Source organism: Rhinolophus sinicus, chromosome 16 (genome assembly GCF_057876585.1).
Source record: "Rhinolophus sinicus isolate RSI-liver-muscle chromosome 16, RSI-T2T, whole genome shotgun sequence".
Classification (NCBI taxonomy): domain Eukaryota; kingdom Metazoa; phylum Chordata; class Mammalia; order Chiroptera; family Rhinolophidae; genus Rhinolophus; species Rhinolophus sinicus.
In genome coordinates this window covers 63,310,751-63,336,515 of record NC_142516.1, presented here as the reverse complement: position 1 = coordinate 63,336,515, position 25,765 = coordinate 63,310,751, and the positions used below count along the sequence as shown (strand labels likewise).

Here is a 25,765-nt window from a genome sequence, read left to right as displayed (position 1 = left end):
GTTTCTTAAAGAAAAGAGGTAAGGCCGTTTGAGAGGTCTTATTCTCAGAATAGAATTCAAGAGTAATTTTATTTGAAGGGTCTAAAACTTTGGCTGAATTCTGCCTCTGAGGGATTCTGTGCAGTAACCATGGGAGTGAGCCAGATAGTGGAGGATAAAACACCATAGATCATACAGGTCTTCTTTTCTCCAAGGGGTCTTGTGGGGGGTGTGGAATGCACATCTCATCTCAGGCACAGGGCCAAGGGAAGGGCTGCTGGGATGACAGGGCCAGCTGGAGCCTGTGTGACCACCCCCAGGAGCACGTTAGTATGGCACCATTGTGAGTTTCATCCCAGTGAATTGGTGATTACCTGTCATCCTTCCCAGCCCCTCCCCAATGTTTGGACTCTCCATTCATCAACCCAGATAACTCAGAACCTAATAACATTCATTGGATAAGGGCTAATGATTCCTAGTTCCTAAAATGTAACGTTCTCCTCATCGGAAGACTGGCAAAGGCGGGGGAGGTCAATGTCACGACCCTGGGTCCAGCCAACCCAAGTAAGTGCTTTTTTTATGTCTTCTCTTTCTCCTGACAATGAACAGGGATGGAAGAGAATCATTACAATAAATAGGATTAACTTTCACTATGCAGAAAGCACTTTACATGCATCATTTAATTTAAGTCTCCCAATAACCATAAAGGTGGACAGCATGATTATTTCCAATATTCGGATAAGCATACTAAGGCCAAGAAAGGTTAAATAACTAGCCTAAGATTATTAGAGCCTTCATACATTGCTGGTGGGAATGTACAATAGTACAACCAGTAAGTGGCAGAGTCAGCATGAGAACCTAAGTTTGCCTGTCTTTCAGTCGCAACTTTTTTTTTTTAAATTAAATTTGATGGGGTGACCATGGTTAGTAAAGTTACGTAGGTTTCAAGTGTATGATTCTGTAATTCATCACCTATATATCACATTGTGTGCTCACCACCCAGAGTCAGTTCTCCTTCTATCACCATATAGTTGACCCCCTTCTACCATCTCCCCTCCCCCCTTACTCTCTGATAACCACTAAACTGTTGTTTGTGTCTATGAGTATTTGTTTCTTTATTTGTTTGTCTTGTTCCTTTGTTACTTTCAGTTTTATATCCCATACGAGTGAAGTCATATGGCTCTTGACTTTTTCTGTCTGACTTTTTTCGCTCAGCATAATAATCTCAAGATCCATCTGCATCACAATTGGCAGTCTGAACTCTTAACCACATATGACAGTGTTCTAAAGGTCTGCTTTATTTAATGCGACCCATGAGACCTCAATTTAGCAGTCTCTTTTCCTTAGTGCCTAATCACAAGGGTCCCTCCTTCAAATCTGTAGGCCGAAAGAACTTTTTCTGAATTCTCTGTGTCCCATATGCTCAGTGACTACAAAGTCCAAGAACATGGGAGTACAATTATAATCATACAATCAGCATCCTATTCATGGCAGACTATCACCAATGGACTTAGGAGAACGATGCCTTTAACAATATACCCTGGGACAAGGTCTTCATCTAGAGCCACTTACTTGGCAGGTACACCAGTGCTCTCTCCTGCACTGCTATTTTTGTTGTGATTTTCCCAAATCTTTGTTATGATAACACCCAAATCAACATTCCATGGAAAAACCATCATTACCATGTTCATGCATGCGTGCGCGCGCACACAGACACACACACACACACACACGCACACACTTGAACACACACAGGCTCATTCTATACTTTTATCCTTTATCCTGTGGAAATAAAATTATTTATAAAACATGACATTTTGCTTTCATGAGACATTTGGGGTGAGAGATACCACCAGAAGGCAATTTTACAGACAAATTATAAAACCTATGCTAATGTAGGTTAACTCTCAATTGCAATGCCCTTTAGCAGGCACCATCTGATGGAACTCTGCATGGGCTGATTAAATATGGGGCAAGAATCCTAAGAACCTATGATGATAGAGCTGGCATCTTAATTTTCAGAGGTAGCTTTCCCCTCTGTGGAACCAAGTATCTCTGTGATGTATTTCAACCAGCAGCAGCTCCGTCCTGTGAATTGTATATTATATTACAAAGAAGGCAAAGGGATCAGCAAAGCCAATTCAAATGATGCTTATATGCAAGATGGGGAGGGTGTCTTGAGTCTGTTTTTACGCTTCACTTCAGGCCTAGTGATTCTGTTTTTGGCTAAATTGGCTTGTGAGGCAATAATACGGGGTGGGGAGGAGCTTCTCTGTGGAAGACACACAGACCTGTTATATGCAAGTCAAAGAAGTGTAGGAGCTGAAAACTAATAAGTTGAAGCTGTGTGTTTCTGGATTAATTTATGCTAGTATTAGCATAGGAATTTCGTAGACAAATAGGCTAGCTGGGGGTGTATCACTAACTTCTGAGGTAAGTCAGGAATGGTGCAATCATGCTGATGCAATCATCTCCCCGAACGCAAGGCAACAGGGGAAATCAAGTTCTCTTGCTGGGAAGTTGTTGAAGTTTTGGAGCCAGGGAATTGACAGTAAGAGGCAAGATTTCCTCGGCCTTCTTTTCCTAATAAAGTCATGTTCCTTATCATCCAGTAACTTGGAAGAGAAGAACTAGAGAGGATTGGCCCTTCCTGAATGGAGACTAGAAACATCTGGGAGTAAGAGGTGCAGGCAGGTCAGGAAGGCACGTGTGGAGATAGAGGGAGAAGAACCCGGTGTCCTGAGAAGAATCCTGGGTGCAAACAGCACGAGCGAGGCTTGGTTTCATTCCTGTTTAAAATTTCATGCTTCCGGCTAATGAGTATGGAAGGGCTGCCTGCCTAACTCACGTCCCTGCAGCCTAGTTAAAAGTTAGTTACTATGGTATAAATGGTGACAAAAATACTGCTCAATAATTTTAGGACTATTTTGTTCTGTTCTCACCTTCTGCATGTATACATTTGGGGTGCTTTCTTTCCTCCTTATTTATACTTCCTTCATTCTCCTTCAGAGGATCATACGTACCTCTGTCCAGTCAGAGAGAAGCCACTCGCTGGGACAGTCATCTTTCTTGCAGGGTTGCTGGGAGGCCAGTTTGGAGGCTGAACAGAAGGTCTCAGGAAGCTCCAGGAAGCTGCCATCGGCCATGCGCTGCTTGCAAAGAACTTCACGTTTCTGGATGCCCCCTCCACAAGTCCTGGAACACTGGGGGAGGAAGAGAAAGTCGACCCAACACAAGAAAGGAGTGTATTTGAGTGCCAATTTTTACCATCGCCTTGGCGGAGTAAACATAGAGTGAAAAAAGAAAAAAAGAAAAAGAAACAGAAGAAAAACCAGAAACAGCCCAAAGGATTTTGCCTCCTCTCCTTGAAATGAATTTTGGAACAAGATCTACACCCTCTACTCTTAATCTCAAGTACTTAAATAGCGCATCCAGGAATTTCAAGAGCCTTTAAATCTTAGAATGTTGTTTCTCAACTATGATTTGCAGCCACCCAGGACAACTGGTCTAAAAGGTTAGTATAATAGAGTGTTAAACATATTTACGATCCAGTGAAAATAATCTGTGCTGCTTCCTGAATGAACAAGCGAGCTCCTGCCATCAGTGTAAATCTAGAGGAATTAATCCGTAGAGAAGGCAGCCCTTTCTAAGTGTAAACATCCACTCTATTGCTTTGCAGGGGTGGGAGTGGGTGGGGGCTAGGGGAGGTGAGTGTTAAATTTGAGGCCTGGTTTTCTGAATAAATCCCTGGAACACTTTTCTTGTAGGATTTGTGATTTCTTAGGGCAGTGGGAGCAAGAGCCACTGAAATTTGGGATATAAGAAAAATAGCCTTATTTCAGTGGTTTTCAGCAGGCTCCCAAACACACTGACTTCATGTAACTTAATAGTTATAATCCAGCTGCCTGAGGGCGGGAGGCCCCCTGCAGCACAGAGTGTTGGCTGTTATTCCAAGTATCTGTCCCCTCCCTGGCAACAGGAGAGGCGCCCCTAACTTTTAGCTGGGCACATGACTTTTCAGCATGAAGACGAGATTTATCAACCTCCCTTGAAGGGAGACACTGCCAGGTAACTAAGGCTGGCTGATGGGATACAAGTGGAAGGGTTGTGTGTAATTTTAGGGAAATGCCCACAGAGAGTGTGACATTTCCCTCTTCCCCTTCTCTTCTTTGCGGGCTGGAATGTGAATGTGATGTGTACAATTTAAGCTTCCTTTTTTGGACTGTGATGAAGCAAAAAGATGGGAGCAACCTGTGTCCCTGATCGTGAAGCCACCATACCAGCCCTGGATGGACTGTGTTTATGTGAGAGAGAAATATTTTGCTCTCTTATTTAAGCCTCTGTGACTTGGTGTTTTCTGTTATGTTCAGGCAGATCTAACCTTACCGAATCCATAAACCTAAGACTGTGCTGCAGATACATTTTGTAAAAATGCTAAGGAGCTCTCTGCTTTCTTCAAGAATAACCCCCTTTTTTAACCTGCTGCCCTTGGGCTGTCTGGGAAATTAGGCCTGGGCGTAAAGCCCCAGAGTTTGGGTTGAAGGAGCTGCAGCAGTGGCCTCTTAGAACTCAGTCTGTGCTCTGCACCGTAGTCAGAACTGCAAGGAAGACGTGTGCCCACAGCTGAGGTTAGGATGGTGATACAATATCCTCAAGTACAGGCAACATGCTATATGGAGCAGCTGTCACCCTCTTCCTCAGTGATCCCAAACTTGGAAGCATTTTTAAATCAGGCTTTTAAAAAAAGTACTGAGTTCTTCAATTTAAGCAGAAGTATAATATTAAATCAGAAACTCTTGGAGATGGGTCCCTGGCATCAGCTTTTTAAATGAAAAAAATTTAATTCTCCCAGGTAATTCTGTGAGACTAGGGTTGAGAACTACCTCTCAAATGAACGCCCCTCTACCATTTCCAATGGGAATAAGGTAAACACAGAGAGGACGTCCTGGGACCCAGAGAGGTCTCTGTCAGAACCAGGGGTTGTTTGGACCCCATCTGAGCAAATCTGCCCTTCGTTTGAGTTGTGAATGGCTAGAGGTCACAGAGCTACTTGATAACAAAGTTAGGAAAGCTGTCAACTTAGTTAGGCCTTTGAATCGTAGAGCCTTTCAACACACTATCCAAGCCAGTGGTGAACAACCTTCATTTGCATTTTAAATTAAAAAATTTTGAAATGAAAATGACCTTTTTGAGTCCCATAGGAAAAAATGTATTTTCTTATGGCTGGATTCAACTACCTACTCACAGAATAAAAGAAGGCTGAAGATAAAGAAGACACTACCCTATGAGGTAGTTCTTGTCCCCACTTTACAGATGAAGAAGCTGAGGCTAGAGAGGTGAAGTGACTCAACTAAGGCCACACAGGGGTGAGAACTGGTTTATTTCCATTCTGTGCAATATTCCCCGTGCTCCTACTGAGTATATGTTCTGGGCTGGAGTGGTAGACACAGCTGGAGAATGAGCCCAAGCTCAGCTTTTCCTTCTTGTGGTTGTAGGAACGGCTCTCTGCTTTCGATGGAGGGTACTCTGACTGCTGCTTCGTGCTGCGGGTCCCAGGCCTTGTAAGCCCCAAGCCTGCTAAGAGCCTGGTCTCCCCACATCTTCACTAGAGAGGCAGTGCTTTGAAATTCATTCATCAGCCTCCACGCTGTGACTCTCTGACCAGCATGAGCCAGCTCATGACCCGGGCTGGGGACCGACATTCTAAAATGGCTCATTTGCACCGTGGAGGTCCTGGAAACGTGTTCTCCCTATACCCTTTGACATCTGAGCGGTGACATTGACATTTGGCATTTGAACATAGCTTCAAGGCTGTGCCACAAGCTGGGTGGGTGGACGGACTATATTTGGTGGTTGGCAGCCAATTGTTACTCATCACAGATTCAAACAGTTTCTTCCAAGGGTTTGCCTAGCATGCCATTTAGCCTTAGTTAAGGAAAAGATCTATGGCCTCAAAGCTAATGATTCAAGCTATGTATGGCCCAGGCCTTTGGCTTTTCTGGCTCATTTTCATGAGATCCTGGCCTTTTGATTTATCAGAGAAGCAAACTTTTATTTTAGTTCTTGTTTAGCAGCAGTTCAATAAACTCTTGAAAAATTTTACTTCTTTAATGCATTCTGTACTCACATTGCATAGCACAGTGCCTTCTGTGAATGTAAATCCTCACTAAATATTTGTGGAATTGAACTGAAGTTGGTGGTTGGGGGAATTTTAAATTAGTGGCTAAGAATTCCATTTATTTAGAATAACCCTTCTTGTTACTAGGAACGACTATGGTTTTAAATTTGGTTTTATAGTCTTTCGTAGGATTTCTTAGGTTCAGCATTCTCCTATTTCTGTCAAATTCTAACTTCGAACCAACCAGTTATTCTATCATCAGATTTGCTATAACCTTTATTGTCCTTCTTTAGAACTCATTTATAACTAGACGACTAACTGTGTGCATTACTGATTCCAAACGATTTGCCAAACTTTGGGGACTCTATTGTCCACAAGTCTTTCCATTCCATGAATTATTAAAGTTCTTTCATGAATGGAATGTAATTTTGTTCAAATCATAATTGTCAGAAAAAAACAAGTTTATGCCGATAAATCAAAACTATAAATCCTAAGCTCTGACTTCTCCCCTCTCCTTACTCAGCATGTCCACTTCAATGCAAACAGGTACCCCGACCTTAGCATCTCTAAAATCGAACTTATGATTCTGCCCCTCCAATATTACCTCAAATCTAGTCTCTTCTCAATCTTCCTCACTCATTTAATGGTGCCACACCCAAGGCAAAAACTTAGGAAAAGTTCTCGAGTTTTCTTTTTTATTAACATCTCTCCCCTGAGAATCAATGAGCAAGTACTTTCAGATTTGCCTGTAAAATAAGGAAGCTTTACCTTCACAATAAATAATAAATTGGGATACCATCAGCTCATGCCTAGACTACTACGAAGCTTCCTAAGCAGTCTCTCAGTTTCCAGTTTTCTCAGTTAGTTTCTAGCAGGATATAGAGAGGGCGCTCAATTTGAAGAGAGCGCCTCTCTCTTTCTGATGGCCTGCAGGAAACGCCATTAGTTGAATACAACTAGAAGCCAGAGGGTGAAGTCTATCTAGGTCAGCCTCCTGGACACGGGTGGGGAAGGTAGAGAGTAGCTGTAGAGGAGGAATGGAAGATATTCAACCTACTGTCTTACTAAGAGCGATGTTTTCCAAAGCATAAATCAGATCATGCTTAACACCCTCCAATGGCTTCCCCTTGTGATTAGAATAGAATCCAAACTCCTGTAACCCGGCCCAGCAAGGCCCTCTATGTTCTGCTCCCTGGCCTGACGGAACTTCAAGACTGTCTAACTCAAATCCTTCCAAGTTCATTCATTCATTCAACACAAAGTTATTAAATACCATTCTTGGACCAAGCATCGTTCTAGGTTCTAGCAATGAAAAAGGAGCTTCACACTCCTCTATAATTTTATCTCATACAACTCTCCCTTTCCCTGCATAGTCCAGCCACACTGTTTTGCTTTTTTGCTGTTGTTGTTCCTCCAATGTCAGCTTGGGTCTCCCACTGGGCATTCACCCCTGTTCTCTCTATTTGGACCCTTCTTCCTTACATCTTCATGTGGCTGAGAATTTCTAATCATTCAGGTTCAATTCCATTCTCACTTGCCTGGAGAGGCCATTCCTAACCTCCCAACGAGAATAGCCCAAACAACCTCTATCCTATTAACTTAATTTTATTTTTACATAGCTCTTTTAAGTAGCTCTCATCCCTTTCAGAAATGATCCTCTATTAGCTCTATGAAGGAAGCAATTTTGTTTCTCTTATTGCTCATACTAATGTTTGAGAATTGCATTCAAAACATTTCCTCAGGATGATATCGTTTCATCTTTAATAAGAAATCTTGGGATTGGATGATTTCATCTTTAGTGTTTTTTTTTTCCTTCCACATCCTCTCTGATTTATTTTCCCTTTAAAGTTAATGATTTGTTTGTTTCCCAGTAAAGAAGTGGTCAGGATATGAGCTAAACCGTGGAATGACATTTTACACCAGCTGCTGGAGGTATGTGATGTTTGGGTATGACCTATAAATATGTACACTGCAGCGAAAATGCAGTGTGTTTTTCTATGAGAGAAGTGATGGCTGGTTCATAAAATCATTATCCCCTCAACCTCAAAATGACATCAGACCACTTTTCTTCTAATCCTTTGATTATGACTCAGTCAAATTCCCCATGGGTCTTATTGAGTTTGTCAAGCATAAGGAACATGCTCTTGAAGTTTCTGTTACCTGTGACTGACATTTTAGACACTTCACTAGTGATGTCGGGTTTGTAGGAGTACAGATCTCTTCAGGGCTTGATGGCTGAAATTTTATTTTTCTAAATACCTTACGAGGCACATGGGCTTCTATTCGATTTGAATAAATGCTACAAAAATAAACAAGAAGTGGAATAAAAACAGCTCTTAAATTCAAGCTGTCAGTTAGAGCTTCTTAGCAAATATGGCAATAAGGAGAGGTGCAGGTTAATTTACTCTTTCAAATGGAGGAAGTAGATGACGAAAATAATTGGTCTTATTTCAAGGGTAGAGATGTAATAAAACTGTGCTATAGTGTGGCCACTCACTTAAAATAACATAGCTGGGTTATCGATTTGCAGATAGGACCTGATTCAGGGGACAGCTCTTCAGATGATAGCCCCCAACACTGTACAGAGTCTGTGACAATATGATGACAACAGAGCTGCCAGAAAAGTGAAAAAGAAAACAAACCAAAAAACCCTGCTTATTGTGAAGTTTGACGTACAGTAGTCCCCCTTTTATCCATGGTTTTGCTTTCTGCAGTTTCAGTTACTCATGGTCAACTGTGGTCCAAAAAGATTAGATGGAAATTTCCAGAAATAAACAATTCGTAAGTTTTAAATTGCACACTGCTCTGAGTAGCATGATGAAATCTCACGCTGTCCCACTCCGGATGTGAATCATCTCTTTGTCCAGTGAAGCCAGGCTGCATGGAGTCCCCCTGCCCGTTAGTCACTTAGTAGCCGGCTCAGTTATCAGATTGGCTGTTGTGGCATCACAGTGTTTGTGTTCCAGTCACCCTTATTTTAGTTAGTAATGGTCCCCAAATGCAAGAGTAGTGATGCTGGCAATTTGGAAATGCCAAAGAGAAGCTGAAAAGTGTCTCCTTTAAGCGAAAAGGTGAGTACAGTACAATGAGATATTTTGAGAGACCACATTCATATAACTTTTATTACAGTATATTGTTATAACTGTTCTATTTTATTATTAGTTATTGTTGTTACACCCTTACTGTGCCTATTTTATAAATTAGACTTTATCATAGGCATGCATGTATAGGAAAAAACATAGTATATATAGGGCTTGGTATTATCTGTGGTTTCAGGCATTCACTGGGGGACAGGGGGTCTTACAATGTATCCCCCTCAGACAAAGGGGGACTACTGTACACATAAAGCTCCTAGGAAATTCTCAATGCCCAGAAGGTGAGGTCCAGACCCCTGAGAACATCCTTCAGGGCCCTCATACTCTAACCTCCATTGAGCTTCGCCCCCACAGTCCTTCCCGACCTGCCATGGGCCAGTACTTTAGCTACAATGGACAATTTGCCCATCCTGGGCACACAGATGCCTTCTCTGTTCAGACCTTTGATCATGTTTTTCACTCTGTGAGCGATACCCTTTGCCCCCTTGTCCATGGAGAAACTTCCAACACATCCTCAAAGGCTACTCCTTCACTAAAGCCTCTTTTAGGGCCTCCACCTCATGGTAAATGAGTCACCTCTCACCCATCTTGACTTGGAAGGGTACGGCATCTCTCCTGTAAGGACTAGTCATTTGTGTCCTGCTATTTCCCTGCACCTCCCTGCATGCACACAGAATTATGCATCTTTTGAAGAAAGGCAATGTAGTCATCTTTCTATTCTCCAGTGCCTTTTGTAGCATCTGCCAAAGAACATGCACTTCATAAAGTTTGCTGAATTGATGATTGGATGAATAAAAGAGCCCCAAATCCAGATGTTCCAAAGATGTAAAACAAACATCCAGCTGATGGGCTGAACATCCACCTTTTATCGGACTGTTTTATCGTTAGCCAGAAGCTGTTTCTAAGCAAGTCAGCAGTGGGTTTCAGCCAGCGGCAGCCTGTGCTCTGCTGGGAGCCTGACCCTGCAGGTATAGGAACGTCCAGGTAACTGAGTTAATATGGTCAGGGTTTCTTAAGAGCCTGTCTCATCTTTGCTCCAAAAGTTTCCCTGGTGTGTTTACATTGATGAAAAGGTGTTTTTAGATTTTTTTTTAAATTATACAAGATGAAATTTCAAATTAATAAAGATTCCAAAGCCTGTGAACATGCTGAGATTGCCTGGTGAAGTTGACATTTGTGAAGTGAGAGGTAGACTGCAAAGAAGAAAAAAATTTAAAAGGAGGGGCAAGAGAAATTTAATAAAACTAAAGGAAAAATGTTTGCCTTTGTAAATCATTTAAAATAATATTGTGGCATGAAGAGGTAGATCTCTGGTATTATTTTATTTTAAAATATATGCCATACACAGAATAAACAACAAAAAATAGTATTTATATTCGTTATCCTAGCTAGCTGCCATACATGTTTCATTATATAAGGTCATGGGTTCATTAGTTTTATAAGAAAAGTAAAAAATATACAATAAGGGGGACACTTAAAAGTTATGATTCTATAGAAAAATACAATGGCTCAAGGGACTTAGATTTTTGAAGATTTTCCCATAATAATCACGTTAATAAATTCTGCCCATATTGACACTTTTGGTTTCATCTTGGTAATTTACTGAGAGCTGAGTTCATTTCCTTGATACCTCAAGTCATATTATTGGGCCCGACATAAAGTGATGTTCACATTCTATTTCTTTCCAGTTTTTACACAATATGCTCTGTTTATAGCTTCTAACTCATTTCATTCATTCATTCATTCATTCATTCATTCACTAAATATTTATTGGGCACTTGCTGAGTTCCAGACACTGTATTAAGTGCTGGGGATTTAAGATGATAAGTAAATGGTTACTATGCCTCAGGTATTTGCAGTCCAGTCAGAGAGAAAAAATTACTATAAAATGTGATTAGTTTTATAAAAGAGGTAATACACAAGAAAGCCCAACAAGGTCATTATGGAAAAGTTGGGGAAGGCTCTATAGAGGAGGTGACATGAGGGGTTGGCCAGGGAGATGAGGAGTGCTGACAGAGTCAGATTACATGTTCACAGGCCCCGGTATGAAGGACGTGGCGTGCTTAAATAGCTGAGGAGTCCTGAGAAGGTGAAGCATAGGTTTCGTGGGGAAGGGTCGTTGGGAAATGAGATAGAGAAGTCAGGTGAAGGGCCACCAGTGGAGGGGCGTGGACATAATCTCAGGACCATTGGGGTGTCATTAAAGGTTTTAAAGTAGCGGGTAACAGGACCCAATTTGTAGAAAATGACTCAAGCAGGAAGGGCCAATGGGTTCCAAAGATGTCTGCCCTGTGAGATGTTAAGATGGGCCATGAAGAAAAGATTTTCTGGTTAAATAAGTCTAAATACCACTGTATACACACTTCATATCTATTTGGCAGTTCTCAGCACATATTAATATTTTAAAGCCTCAACAGGGGGCCTGTAGTAAAGAACCACCGATCCAAGTTGGGAAACACTGGATGAGAGTTAAACAAGACATTACAGGGAGACCAAGTGAAAGATTTGGTTAGTTGTGAGGCCTGGAACCAGCACAGTAGGAGAAGGACTAGGAAAGAAGAAAACAGTTATGTTGGAAAGATACGGAAGGTAGGGTCAACAGGATTTGGGTGTTGACAGAATGTGAAGAACAGACAAGGCTGAGATGGTTCTAGTTTCCAGCTACAGACAGGCTAGATCGTGGTGTCACCCAAACCACAAGATCCATGAAAGAGGACTGGGTCTGCTGGGGAAGGTGGCAGGTAGATATGTTATTGAGCTTGGTGTTAGACCTTTAGAATTTGAAGTAACTGCAATATACAAGGCTGAGAAATTCAAAGACAGTCAGGCTTTGCTTGGTATATAGCAGAGATCTAAACTGAGCCAAATTAATTAGGACCCCACACAAAGAAAATGAGGACTGAATCTCACTTACTAAACAAAACAATAAAAAAGAGGACAGAATTTCTAACCCCACCATTTTGTGGATTAGAATTACCTTGTAATATCAATTAAACTTTCTTAAAACTAAAAGTACGAGGGGTGTACAGTGTTTCTTCTGGGTTTAATATTTCTGTTACTAGGTGAAGCATGGGGTTGCACACCCATTAAAATTGAGAGCAATTATTACACAGAGTTTTATGCTAATAAAACAAAAACACTACACATGTGAAATTTGACTCCTGATCTGTTTCACTTACATTTATTGTTGCTTCTAAAGGTAGGATGAGGTGGCCATTTCCTTATGAAATATACTACTGAAAAGGAGATAAACATCCTAATAGATTGTTTCCTCTCCAGATACATTTTAAATAAACATGGTCTCTAACTTACAAGGATTTGTATTTTAGTTACAGTAATATAATAAAACTGATGACAAAATTGACTCTTTCTGCCAGAATTCAGTCCTGTAATCCAGACCAAAGTTATTCTTTTCTTCTCTGTGTGATAAAATCTACTAAACAACAAATTTAAGTCTCAAGCATTTAGTTGTCATTAAAATTCCCTCTTTTTAAAATATTACGAGCAGGGACTCTTTTCTCACACACCTTTTTATGCAGCTAAACTATAGGCATTTTGAATTGTAACCCTGATTTAAAAAAGGGAAATGGCCACATAATCACAGTTTTAAGTAAGGGGGAAAAGACAGGCTATGGGGCATGTTTCAGTCTCTGCACAGATGTTTGCAGTATGTGTGTACATGTTGGGTGGACCCCATCTTGAACATAAGACATATGTAATAAAGAGAAATATAAATTATGCTTCAGAGTGGACTATCTAATTTATTTTAGTTTAACTCTTCTAGCACCTTTCTTTTTTTCTTATGTCTTACATTTTTTTTTTAAGAATAAAAATGAATACAGAAAGAAGATGGATGCATACAAAGCTCATAGATAATGGTGAGGAGAGTGGTAGTAGAAGGCAGATTTTGAATCTCAAGGACCTTGTGCTAGTAGAGAGTAATGCTCAGTCAGCCACAACACAGCAGATTGTAGTAGGTTGAATAGTGACCCCAAAGACATCTATGTCCTAATCCTTAAAACTTGTGAATATGTCACCTTACATGGTGAAAGGGACTTTGCCAATGTGACTAAGTTAAGCATCTTGACATGGGAGATGACCTAGGTTACCCAGATGGGCTTGATGGAGTCACAGTGGTCCTTATAAGAGGGAGGAAGGAAGCTTAGAGTCAGAGAGAGAGGATATACAAAGGGTTGGACAATTAAGTTCATGAACTTTCCACTGTGTGAGCACATGGTAGGACAGAATCAGAGGTTGGATAAAGCACTTTGAAGGAGCCAGGAGCCAAGGAAACAAGCAGTCTCCAGGAGCTGGAAGATGCAAGGCAACAGCGTCTCTCCTAGCATCAGCAGAAGGAATGAATGCAGGCCTATTAACACCCTGACGTTAGCCAAGTGAAATGGATTTCAGATTTCTGATCTCCAGAGCTAGAAGATAGTAAATCTGTGTTATTTTAAGCTACTATATGTGTGGTAATTTGTTACAGCAACAATAGGAAACTAATACACAGATTAACTGCCCTGGTTATATATAAGCAACCAATACTGAGTTTTATGTAAACTGCTGATTTTGGAGGCTGGTATCAGATTTCCTCACAATTTAATGCTTTAAAGCAAATGGTACAGAGATCTTGGGAAAGCTGCACTGCATAAAGGAAAAGAGAATGGGTACTGAAGCATACAGGTCTCCCTCCCTCCTGCCCTCTTTTCTTTTATCAACTTTGTGACCCAGGGCAAGCACAACCTCTCTGTTCTTTCCTCACAGAGCTGCTGTGGGGATTAAAAGAGAAAATGAGTGGTAGAATGAGTTCTACCACATGAAGTTTGAATTCCTGTTAACCTCACAGTGCCTCAGGTTCCTCATCTGTAAAACGGGGATAATAGTAGTACCTATCACACTAAGCACAGTGAGAATTAAATGAATCAAATATATAAAGTGCCTAGAACTGTCGTGACACACAGTAAGTGCTGCTCTTGTTAAAGAGAAGAAGCTCCTGAAAGGTAGCAAGTGCTCCATAAATGAACCAACGGACTTGTCATGCACCTTTTCAGCACCATCCTTCTATGTTTTATATTGGGTGTTATGGGGTCTCATTGAGACTTGGTCTCTGCTGTCACTGATCTGATGGTCTAACTCAGAAGTCATAGCAAAGCACCTGTCCAGGTAAGGTGGTATATGACTGTTAAATGAGCAGCACTGACCGTGAACACCAAGTGACTTGAGTGTGGGAGGATGGTAGAGGAGTGATGATGGAAGAGGTGGGACTCCTGTTTGACTCTGACAGGTAGAGGGAAGGGGAACTGTGTGTGGGCAGGGAGAAGCATGGGCAGATAGCAGTGTACCAGCAGGGATGGGAGAACCGTGGCTGGAGATGGGCGGGGGCAGACTGCAGGGGGAGGAAGGCCTCAGGAAGCCATAGGGCTTTATTATGACAATGGAGAGTCACTGAAAAGAATCTCAGAAGAATCCTGTCATGATCAAAGTGTCTTAGCTGGACTTATGGCATATCTATCAAGTGGTTCTCAATTATGGTGCTGTAACATACCACTGTGATATGGTCTCTTGTGAGGGGTATATAATATGTAACATACAGCCAGCATCAAAGTTGTCGATGATGACATGTGTATGTTTAATAAGTTAGAGAAGATTCAGGAGGCTAATGCACTAAATATATAAGTGTTTCAAAAGCCAACTAAACAAAACCCAACAAGATATTAAAGCTAAACTGATAAAGATAAATATTACATGAATCTTTCAACAAGACCGGAGATAAAACCAAGGGACAGAGTATTGAGTGAGAGGTAGAACTGAAATAAAGAAAGCCCCCTAAAAACCAAAGCTAGAATTAGATTTCTGCTTCATATCTTCCTAATTGTTTCTAAAATAAAATTTTAACGTAAATACTTAGATTCCATGCTAGTCCCTTCCAGACCTGCAGAATGTATAAATATTGGCTGTTTGCCATTTGTCAGGCAAATGCTCTATAAGGGACAAAGAAGGTTGCATTCTTAGTAGGCAAATGATGATTAACCTAAATTAGCCCCCCCCCCCCCCAAAGAAAAGCATACTGCATGAGGTCAGCGTAGTTCAAGCAGCAAGGAGGGAGAGTTTCTCCCTTCAAATGGGCCAAAGTCCATGTCCATCCTGTTGTTATCTGTCTTCTTTAAATGAAGCATTTGATCGACTATCTCCTTTTCTTTCATATGCAAAGACTGTAAGCTGGGTGTTGAAGGATTAGAGACCTCAGCCCTATCCTCTGCTAGATCCACGTAGCTAAATGGAAAAGATCCTGTGAGTGCACAGCAACTTTCCTTGTACTAACAGCATGGCCAAGAACCAGAGGCTAAACAGACAAATGGATGCTCTATAGCTGGTGTCTTAACTAAGTAGTTTCCTATGACAACAGTCAACTAGCATGCAGACACTTAAGTTACTCTTGGCTTATTCCATATAGCATAAATAATAACTTCCTTTCTTTTAATAGGTGGTCAGTAATAGCTCATTTTGCCCAACAAAACAACTAAGAAAGTAAGGTTCTAGGAAATGATGTAAGAAAAATAGTCTATTGTTTCCTCTAGGTTCAGAGAGGTTCCTAGAAGTCATCCAGAATTCTTAAAACATACCCTATGCATCAAATGTTCAACAGTGGTTTGTTTTCACTGGTGGCTTTCACTCTCTGTGTTCTTTATTTCTTGTTATGTTTTAATAATTTTCTCAGTTATTATGAATTGAGTATGAAATACTCAAGATATTTTTAAAGGTCCCAGTAAAGTATAGTCAGTGGCTCATGGGATGAACTTCAAAGAGCTGTTTACAATTAGTTTCCTGATCTGAAAAATGTACTTGGAGATATTGCAGGTTCAGTTCCAGACCACCACAACAAATCAAGGTGTTTTTTTTTTTTTTTTTGCTGGTGGAGGGTCTTCAATTTGTAAAAAACACAACATCTATGAAGCACAATAAAACGAGGTATACCTGTATCTAACTTATCCCAAAGGCTTCTCCCTAACGGCAGGAAATAGTAAAAGTTTTCAAAATAAATTCACTTAACAGGCCCAAGGTAGATAGAAAATGGAAGAATAATTAACTCTTTGGAAATCCACCATTTTAAATAGGGAGACTGGGCATGAGGGTGGAAGTGTTGGCATACACCAAAAAACAAAACAAAACAAAACAAAACAACAACATGTATATGGATGAGTTCTAAAAATTGAAAACAACGTCATAGGTCACTGCCCCTCATCAGCAGCATGTGCGCCTATTGAAAAGAGGCTGGTGTTTCACTTCACAGCTAGGTCAACATTATGACCTATAATGATATAACAAACAGATCAATAAGATATAAAGTCAGAATTTCAGGGCTTGTAGGGCAATACTCTTGATTTATTTATTCATTTTGTCATTCAGATAATGTGCTATCCAGAACTTACTATGTGCTTAATATATAGGGATGTAATACTTTCCAGTAGAGGTTCATTTGGACTGAGTCCTGGTCTTGTCTTAGGGTTGGCATGGGTTAGTGGTGTAGTTTAAGGTCATGGATTCACTTTAGTTAAAGGTAAAAGTATAAATGCATTAGAAATCAGGAGATCTGGGTTTTGCTCACTCATTACTATTTGATTCTTTGAGCCCTTTACTAAATCACAGCCCCAAGATGAGCTGGGAGCAGGCAGAGGGTTTGCCAACTGATTGTGAAAAACCATGAAGGATGTGTGGAAATGGCAGCTTTTTCTCTCAGCACTGAAATAAGGAAGGGGACGATCATATAATTTATCATTCTAATTGGGAAACTTTTGAGAGTGAAAAACTATATCAGTAAAACTCGGATGTATGTCCCCCTCACCTTTCAGGCTTATTTTCTGTGACTTTTGAGGTCACTTTAAGCTGCATCTGATATCTTAATGGGAAGGAAATTGCAAAATAAGATCCTATTCAAATAATCTAAAATTTTTGTTGTTGTTAAAAGGCATCCAAAAAGATTATTTAACTAAAGTATGATAAATATAATTTTAGATAGGATAGTTTGATAAAACAGTTGTTTGTATTATTATAATGTAGGTTTTAGAGTGGGGTCAGCGAAGTTTTCCTGTAAAAGGACAGAGTAAACATTTTGGGTTTTGTAGGCCATATAATCTCTGTCACAACCACATAGTCCAGCCCTTGTAGGGTAAAAGCAGCTATAGATAATATATATAAAAGAATGGGTGTTGCTGTGTTCCAATAAAACTTTATTTACAATAATTGGTTGTGAGCTGGATTTGGCTTTGGGCTGCAGTTGCCAATCCCTGCTTTAAAACAATAGTTTCCAGACCTTTGGAACTCATAGGACCAGATAAATTTTTTAAAAAGTCTGGAATTGACTCAAGATTTCTAACTATTTTTTTTTTGCTAAGTAATTATGTATTTTAAAAAAGAAAGAAAAATGATTTCCTAGTACCTTCATCTCTTAGAATTTTAATTAGCAAAAAACTAGAAAGGGCATAAATTCAGAACAAATTTAGCTGTACGGAAAAATCCATCATGTTGTCTTTATTTAAAACATTTTTCTTTAGCCTGGTGAAAACTTTGTTGTGAAATATGTTCAGGTAACATTATGGTTCATTTGAGTTGCTTTTGGAGGTTACTCTGTGTGGCACAACAGAAAGAACACGGTACATTAAAAGATCTGGATGTGAATTAAAAGATCTGGATGTGAATAGGTTGGGGGAGTACTAAGAAAGAAGGGACGAGTTGACCTTCAATATTCCTTTAGAAGGACAAAAGTACTCAGAGACAGCGTCTCCTGTCTTGAATCACTGATACAAACACACACTCCAATATTGAGAAACCCCAGAACTCACCGGCTGCCATTGCGCAGGGTACCAGGCTGGGGGGCAGTTGAAGCGGTTACAAGCTTGCACAGTGCTGGGCTTAGGCTGGCGACACAGCTCATCAGCCAGGATTACTGTCTCATTCATTTCTCTGGACAGGAGGTGGGAGCAGAAGACGTCTCTGGTTTGCAGGCCAACCCCACAGGTGAGACTGCATGGATTCCACTTGCCAATTTCCCACCTGGGAAGAAATCAGAGAGGAAGAGGACACCCTGAGCACCTGGGCAGAGAACATCTCCCATGATGCCAAGGGTGTTGCTAATAGAATAAAAATGCCTAACTGGGAATGTGGGAAGTTCTAGTACAAGATCGGTTGGGAATTCTATCCCAAGCCTAGAACCCATCCTTTTCCATACTCTAGAATTCATTTAGAATATAGCAAAGAAGGTAATAAAATGGAACATCTAATTTTGAGCCACAAAATCATCAAGAATGGTCACAATCATGTTTATTTTGATGGAACATATAAACTTCATCAAAATAAGGGGGTATATTAGATAAGACATAGGTTGACTATATAAAGGCTTTGGGCACCATGTATTGAATAGTGGGTCTAAAAGAAGCCTTTCTGCTAATCTCTGTCGTCCCCATTCTTAGCAAAACTGAACAATTTGTGCTCGTTTTTCTTTGGCTTCAAAATGAAAGGTCGTTGGCTCCAACTTCCTTTAAACTTCCATCATAGTATAGAAACGTCTCTGTCTTATGTATAAATATCATCACTACCTGGGACTGGAGAATGTAACAAAAGTGAAGGTTGCTAACTAGAGCTGTCTTCCAGAGGGGAAATAAGTGGAGAGAACTGCTCGTTATCTGGAAGTGGAAGTCAAATATACACAGATGAGTTGAGTGCATAAATTGGCCATTCCAAGTGGCCAAGTCTTGAGAAGTACATTTATAGTGAGCTAAGGGCCTATAAAAACAATCCCACTGCATTTCCCTGTTGATGCAATGCAACCTCCAAAATGGGAATGATAAGGAAAAAGCTCAGTTGCTTGGGCTCTGAGTCAGAAGCGTTCTTTAATGATCAATTTTAGAAATTCTGTTTACAAAGTGAGGCACAAAGAGTCTCCAAATACGAGTTCACCAAGAAAAGTATCACAAGTAGGTCTTCGGTAGCTAGCTGCCCCCCACCTTCAAACTTCTATAACCAGCCCTGAAAATTGGTTTGAAATCTTTGGCCTTAGTGTTTTTTTGTCAGACTGTAAAACTGAGTGTATACTTTCAATCTCTTCCTGCTACTCTGATATGTAACTACCTTCCCACACCCTATTTCCCCTACCTCCTTTTGCCTACCCTATGCTGAAGTCATATCTCTCGTGAACTACTTTGTATTTTTAATTCATCCCCTCCTGCCCCCCACTCCAGTTTTCTAGCTCTGTCTTTACTCGAACTGTTATTCCTAATTTGGAATACTTTTGTTCCTTTCCTTGCCCTTCAAAATTTATTCCACTTCTATATATCCAAATTTGATCCATATTTAAAGGATTGCATCCATACCTGCTCCAGACACTATCATTTTCTCATTGTATTACAGTATTGCGCCTGTCAAGGCAGAATATACACCTCTTGAAGGCAAGGTCTGTGTCTGAGTTCATTTTGTGTCTCTCTCAGGGTTCATCATAGCACCTTCTAGATACTTAATGTATATAGTTAATAATTTCCCGATAAATTAGCAAATGGAAGGGGTCTACCATCATAGTGGGCACTTGATACATATCATGTCATTTAATAACCTTCAGAACAACATGAGATGCGCTCTACTGATATTCTTCACTTTACAGTCGAGGGAATATTAGAGTCCAAGGGTCTGACTTGTCCAAATACTCATAATTAATATGTAGTGAGTCCAGGATGCAAACTTTGTGTGTGTGGTTTGTATTTTCTCTTGTGCCATGCTGTCTCCAGCAAACACCTTGAAAATTGTCCTACAAACATTCGCAGAATTGTAAATGAATAGAAGAGGAGAGGCTGGGATGAATATATTTCTTTTAGATCCTTGTGTGAATTTCCAAAAACTTATTTTCATTTCCTAGTTTGGGTCAATCCCAAGCTTTAAAATATTGTGGGGTTACTGGTTTTAAAATACATCCACATACTCTTTGCCTTTCCTCTCTTTTAAAGATGGAATCTTGAGTATGGGCTGAATTTAGTGGCTCCCTTGTAATGAATAGAATGAGGCAGGAGTGATGCTGTGTCATAAAAGGCTAAATCATAACAAAAACTATAGTTTCCACTTGGCTCTTTCTCTTTGACTGCTCACTCTGGAGGGAAGCCAGCCATCATGTCATGAGGACACTCAAACAGTCTTAAGGAAAGTCCACTTGCAAAGGAGCTGAGGCAGCTCACCAGCAGACAGCAAAACTTTCTAGTCATGTGACCTTGAAAGCAGATCTACCGGACCTAGTCCGGCCTTCAGGTGACTGCAAGTTCATGAGAGACCTTGATCCAGAACTGCCTTTCCACGCAGCTCCCAAATTCCTCACTCATGAAACCGTGAGAGGTACTAAATGTTTATTCTTGTTGTGAGCTACTAGGTTTTGAAATTTGGCATGCAACAATAGACAACTAATATAAGCATATACGCCTCCCCCCTCCAAATGTGCATAGGTTTATCAAAAGACATATAAAAGAATATTCAAAGCAGCACTATTCATTATAGCTCAGATGGGGAACAACCCAAATGTCCATCAACAGTTGAATGGATAAAACATTATGATATGTTCATAAAATACTATAAAACAATGAGAGTAAAGTACAACAAGCAACCTGAATGACTCTTACAAACAAAATTGAGTAGAGAAAGCCATAAATTCAAAAATTCACACTGTGATCGAATTCATATAAAGCTCAAAACCCAAAACTAACCTAGTGTTAGAAGGGCGGCACATCTCCTTGGTGGATAAGACGAGAAGAGCAGTACGTGCTGGGGGACTCCTGGGGTGTTATTTTGATCTGGGTGCTGGATCTACTTTGTGAAAAGTCACCAAGACATAGATGTAGCATTTGTGCACTTTTGTTTATGTTTCAAAACAAGGTTCTTTGCCCTGACTTTTAACTTGAAATAATAAATACTGTGGATGTGAAACAAAATTCGACAACCATACCCAATGCTGATGACTACTCTATGTATATCTCCTAAAGAAGCTGCCTACACAGAGAATGCTGTCCCAAGGTTAAAACTTGTCATAGCAGAGGCTCTACACCTCCACTCCCTCCACCCCTGCCCCCACCTCTGGAAGAAATTCAGTCACTGGGATCTTGAAGCAGAGGCATTTTGCCCGCCATACGCCCCTTCAATGCTGCTCGGAGAAATCCATAGAACAGACTTTTCTGCCTACCCATGATAAAAGTACATTACATTCTCAAGGGAGGAGGTCAGCAGAAGCTATCTGTGCATCAAGCACTTTGCTGATTCTGAGTGGAAAGCATTTGAATTCATTTAGGCAAAAAAAGGAAAGCAAAGATGGTCCCCCTACTGCTCCCCTGCATAGAGGCTGCAGTTATGAGCCTCAGGTCTCCTTGCAAAGTGTACCGTTGGCTCTTTCTGAGGTAGGGACTGTGGGCCAGGGGGAGCCAGCCTGGGTGGGCAAGAGTGGCCCTGGCTGGCAGCCTGTGCGACACTTACAGGCCTTCCCCGCGATTCTGGGCCAGGCTTCCACAGACGCCCAGTGCTGAGGAGGACAGGCGCTCTGGTCTAGGCTGCAGGGTGAGGGCATTAGTGCTTCTTCCCCCACCTTACCTGTCTGACTTTTACTCATCTTTTCATCTTCACTGAAAACATTACTTCCTCAGGGAGGAATCCCTCAAGTGGGTAAAATTTTCCTCTACTTTATGGCTCCATTTAATACTTCCCACTTTTGGAAATTCTTAAAACACTTGTTTTTGTTTGTTTTGTTTTATTGTAGTAAGAACATTCAACATGAGATCTACTCTCTTACCAACATTTTAAGTGTGCAATACAGCATTGTTGACTATAGGTACAATTATGTACAGATCTCTGGAGCTTATTTACCTCGCATGACTGAAACTTTATGCCCTAAACTTAGTAATTCCCCACATACCTGAACCCCTGGCAACCATCACTCCATTCTTTGATTCTATGAATTTGACTACTTTAGATACCTCATCTAAGTGGAATCATGCAGTAATGGTTCTTCTGTGTCTGGCTTATTTCACTTAGCGTAATGTCCTTAAGGTTTATCTATGTCACACATTGCAGAATTTACTTCTTGTTGAAGGCTGAGTCATATTCCATTGTATGTATTATATATACCACATTTTCTTTATCCATTCTTTTGTCAAGGGACATTTAGGTTGTTTCCACATCTTGGCTATTGTGAAGGCCACAGTGTACATGGGAGTGCTCACATTTCTTCAAGTTTCTGACTTCAGTTTTTTTGGAATAAATACCCCGAAGTGGGATTGCTGGATCTTATGGTAGCTCTATTTTTCTTTCTTTTTTTTTTTTTTGAGGAACCACCATACTGTTTTGCATAGTGGCTGCACCATTTTGCATTCCCACCAACAAAGTGCAAGTGCTCCAATTTTTCTACATCTCTCCAATACATGTGGTTTTTTGTTTTTTTATTTTTATTTTTATAATAGCCACTTTGACAAGTCTGAGATGATATCTCATTGTGGTTTTGATTTGTATTTCCCTGATGATTAATGATATTATTTTTCATATGCCTGTTGGCCTTTGGTATGTCTTCCTTGAATAAATGTCTATTCAAATGTTTAGCCCATTTAAAAATTTTTTTTTCTAATTAAAGTTTATTGGGGTGACAATGGTTAGTAAAGATACATAGGTCTCAGGTGTACAATTCTGTAATACATCATTTGTATATCACATTGTGTGTTCATCACCCAGAGTTGTTCTTTTTCCATCACCATATATTTGATTCCTTTTACCCTCATCTACCAGCCCCTCCCACCTTGCCCTCTGGAAACCACTAAACTAATGTCTGTGTCTATGAGTTTTTGTTTCTTCCTTTGTTTGTCTTGTTCCTTTGTATACCACATATCAGTGACACCATACAGTTCTCGACTTTTTCTGACTTATTTCGCTTAACATAATAATCTCAAGATCCATCCACATTGTTGCAAATTAGCCCTTTTTTTTCCCCCAAAGATTTTATTGGGGAAGGGGAACAGGACTTTATTGGGGAACAGTGTGTACTTCCAGAACTTTTTTTCCAAGTCAAGTTGTTGTCCCTTCAATCTTAGTTGTGGAGGGTGCCATTCAGCTTCAAGTTGGTGTCCTTTCAGTCTCAGTTGTGGAGGGTGCAGCTCAGCTCCAGGTCCAATTGCTGTTGCTAGTTGCAGGGGACGCAGCCCACCATCCTCTGCAGGACTTGAGGAATTGAACTGGCAACCTTGTGGTTGAGAGCCTGCGCTCCAACAAACTGAGCCATCTGGGAGGCAGCTCAGCTCAAGGTGCCATGTTCAATCTTAGTTGTAGGGGGCGGAGCCCACCATCCCTTGCAGGAGTTGAGGAATTGAACTGGCAACCTTGTGGTTGAGAGCCCACTAGCCCATGTGGGAATCAAACCGGCAGCCTTCGGAGTTAGGAGCACAGAGCTCTAAACGTCTGAGCCACCAGGCCGGCCCTAGCCCATTTTTAATTGGTTGTTAGCTATTTTTTTGGTATTGAGTTGTAGGTGTTCCTTATATATTTTGGAGATTAACTCCTTATCAGATATATGGTTTGCTTTTTCATTCTGTTGTTTCCTTTGCTGTGCTCAATATACTTGTAACCTATTGCCTTTATGAGAGCATAAGGCTATGGCTATTTTGGTTGACCAGTTGTTATGGGTTGATATGTACCCCCAGAAAGATAAGTCAGAGTCCTAATCCCCAGCACTTCAGAATGTGACATTTGGAAGTAGGGTCATTGCAGATGTAATCACTTAAGATTCATCTAAGGTCACTTAAGGTCAATCTAGAGTAGGGTGGATCCTTAATCCAATATGACTGTTGTTGTCATAAAATGGGAGGGACATACCAAAGAGGAGATGCCATGTAATGACAGAGACAGTTACTGCAGTGACGCATCTATAAGCCAAGAGATGTTAAGAATTGCTAGCGAACACCAAAAGCTGGGAGCGGCAAAGAAGGATTCTCCCTCATAGAGGAAGCATGGCCCTACTGACACTTTGATTTTGAGCTTGATTTTTGCCTCCAGAACAGTGAGGGAATAACCTTCTATTGTTTTAAACCACCCTGATTATGTAACTTTGTTACAGCAGCCCTAGGAAACCAACACACCACTGTAATCTCACTGCTAGGCATGGTGCCTAGAACACAGCAGATACTCAGTAAGAACGAGGTGACAAACTGAGTGGAACCCCAGTGAACTGTGTGTAAACCTTTGGATTAGTCACTGCTGGTCAACCATCTCAGTTGTGTCCACTAAACAACTGCCACCACCAATTTCGAAGTCCCCAAAGCTCTGAACAGCACAAAGTTTTCTTCAATGTGGTGCAAACTATTTGGTGACAACACTAGACCTGAATTGATATGATGCCTTTATAGGTCAGCCCAATTTCAGTAACCTAATGTAAACAGTTACACGTTTAACTGTAGCAATATGAGCCTGTTGGATGATGGAATTTCACTTTATAACTTACTAAGGGTATTATACAATTTATGGCTTAGTAATCCTAACATAGTCCTAAAACATAAAATTCTGAATTCCAAATCACATCTGTTCCAATGGTTTTGGCTAAAAGATCATGGCCTTGTATGAGGAGGATGGTAAATGTGATCACTATGGTTTCTTTTGGCTTCTACGCTTCAGGTGTTTAGCTTCATGGTTAGACCCTTGGCCAAAATGTTAGGGAGACTCTGGATCCCTCAGAATTCTCTTTCCATACTGCTTTCTTTCCTTTCAGTCCTTCTTCTCTACATTCCTGTCCCTTTGTCAAAACCTGCTTGTAGGGAAGGCTCTGTGAACTGACAGGTCAGAGCTGATGCCCTGTAGCTTTAGGCTGGACCCTGCCGGGGTCCTAAGTGATTGACCCCCAACCACAAGCAGGCAGGAGACAAAGGGTTATCTCCCATCCCCCACGGCTGGAGTTCGTCTTCCTGCCCTCTGCCAACTTCAGGTAGACTTGGGTTGGCCGGTCTTTATAACTGCATTTTAGATTTTAGCCTTGGCTTCCCAGTTCCCTGACGGTGCCGGGGCTCTGTTCAAAGTCTAGGCTGCTGGACTGTGGTCCTGTCACTCTGCTTGGATCTGGCCAGTCCATGACCTTGGCCTGGGCAGAGACCCTTAGCCATGCACCATAAGCCATGATGTAACAGCAATCTAGCTGGCATGACACATTATCCCCAATAACAACGAGACAGGTACTACGCTAGTTGCTTTAAGCGCATTGTCTTCTATAATCCTCTCCACAGCCCTGTGACATAGGTTCTATTATCATCTGCATTTTAGGAACAGGCAGCTGAGGCCTGGAGAAATTAAATGATTAATTAGTCACGGCCTAGAATGCCTCTTGCCAGGTCTCACACAGACGTCAGTGACACGTGCATTACCTTCAAGTCTACCAAGACCTGGACACATGGGCCCTGAGAATGGGGTTGCTCTCTATCACTGTGGACTTGTAAGCCGCAGCTCTGCACCATTTCAGCTCCTTTTGCTGAGGTTCCAGCAAAACTCAGGACTAAGCTCACTCAAGATATGGGATATATAGATGCAT

At 40.9% G+C, this 25,765-nt stretch overlaps 1 protein-coding gene across 3 annotated transcripts in view; it reads right to left on the bottom strand.

Annotated features, from left to right (window-relative positions):
* Window positions 1-25,765, bottom strand: part of ADAMTSL1 (ADAMTS like 1) — an 891,281-nt gene that overhangs the window by 109,006 nt on the left and 756,510 nt on the right. For all 3 annotated transcript variants that reach the window (XM_074330337.2, XM_074330338.2, XM_019739192.3), the window contains 2 exons: window positions 18,033-18,243; window positions 3,003-3,182 (listed from right to left, as the gene is read on the bottom strand). In XM_074330337.2, coding sequence (XP_074186438.2) covers window positions 3,003-3,182; window positions 18,033-18,243 — 391 coding nt within the window. The remainder of the gene's footprint in view (window positions 1-3,002; window positions 3,183-18,032; window positions 18,244-25,765) is intronic.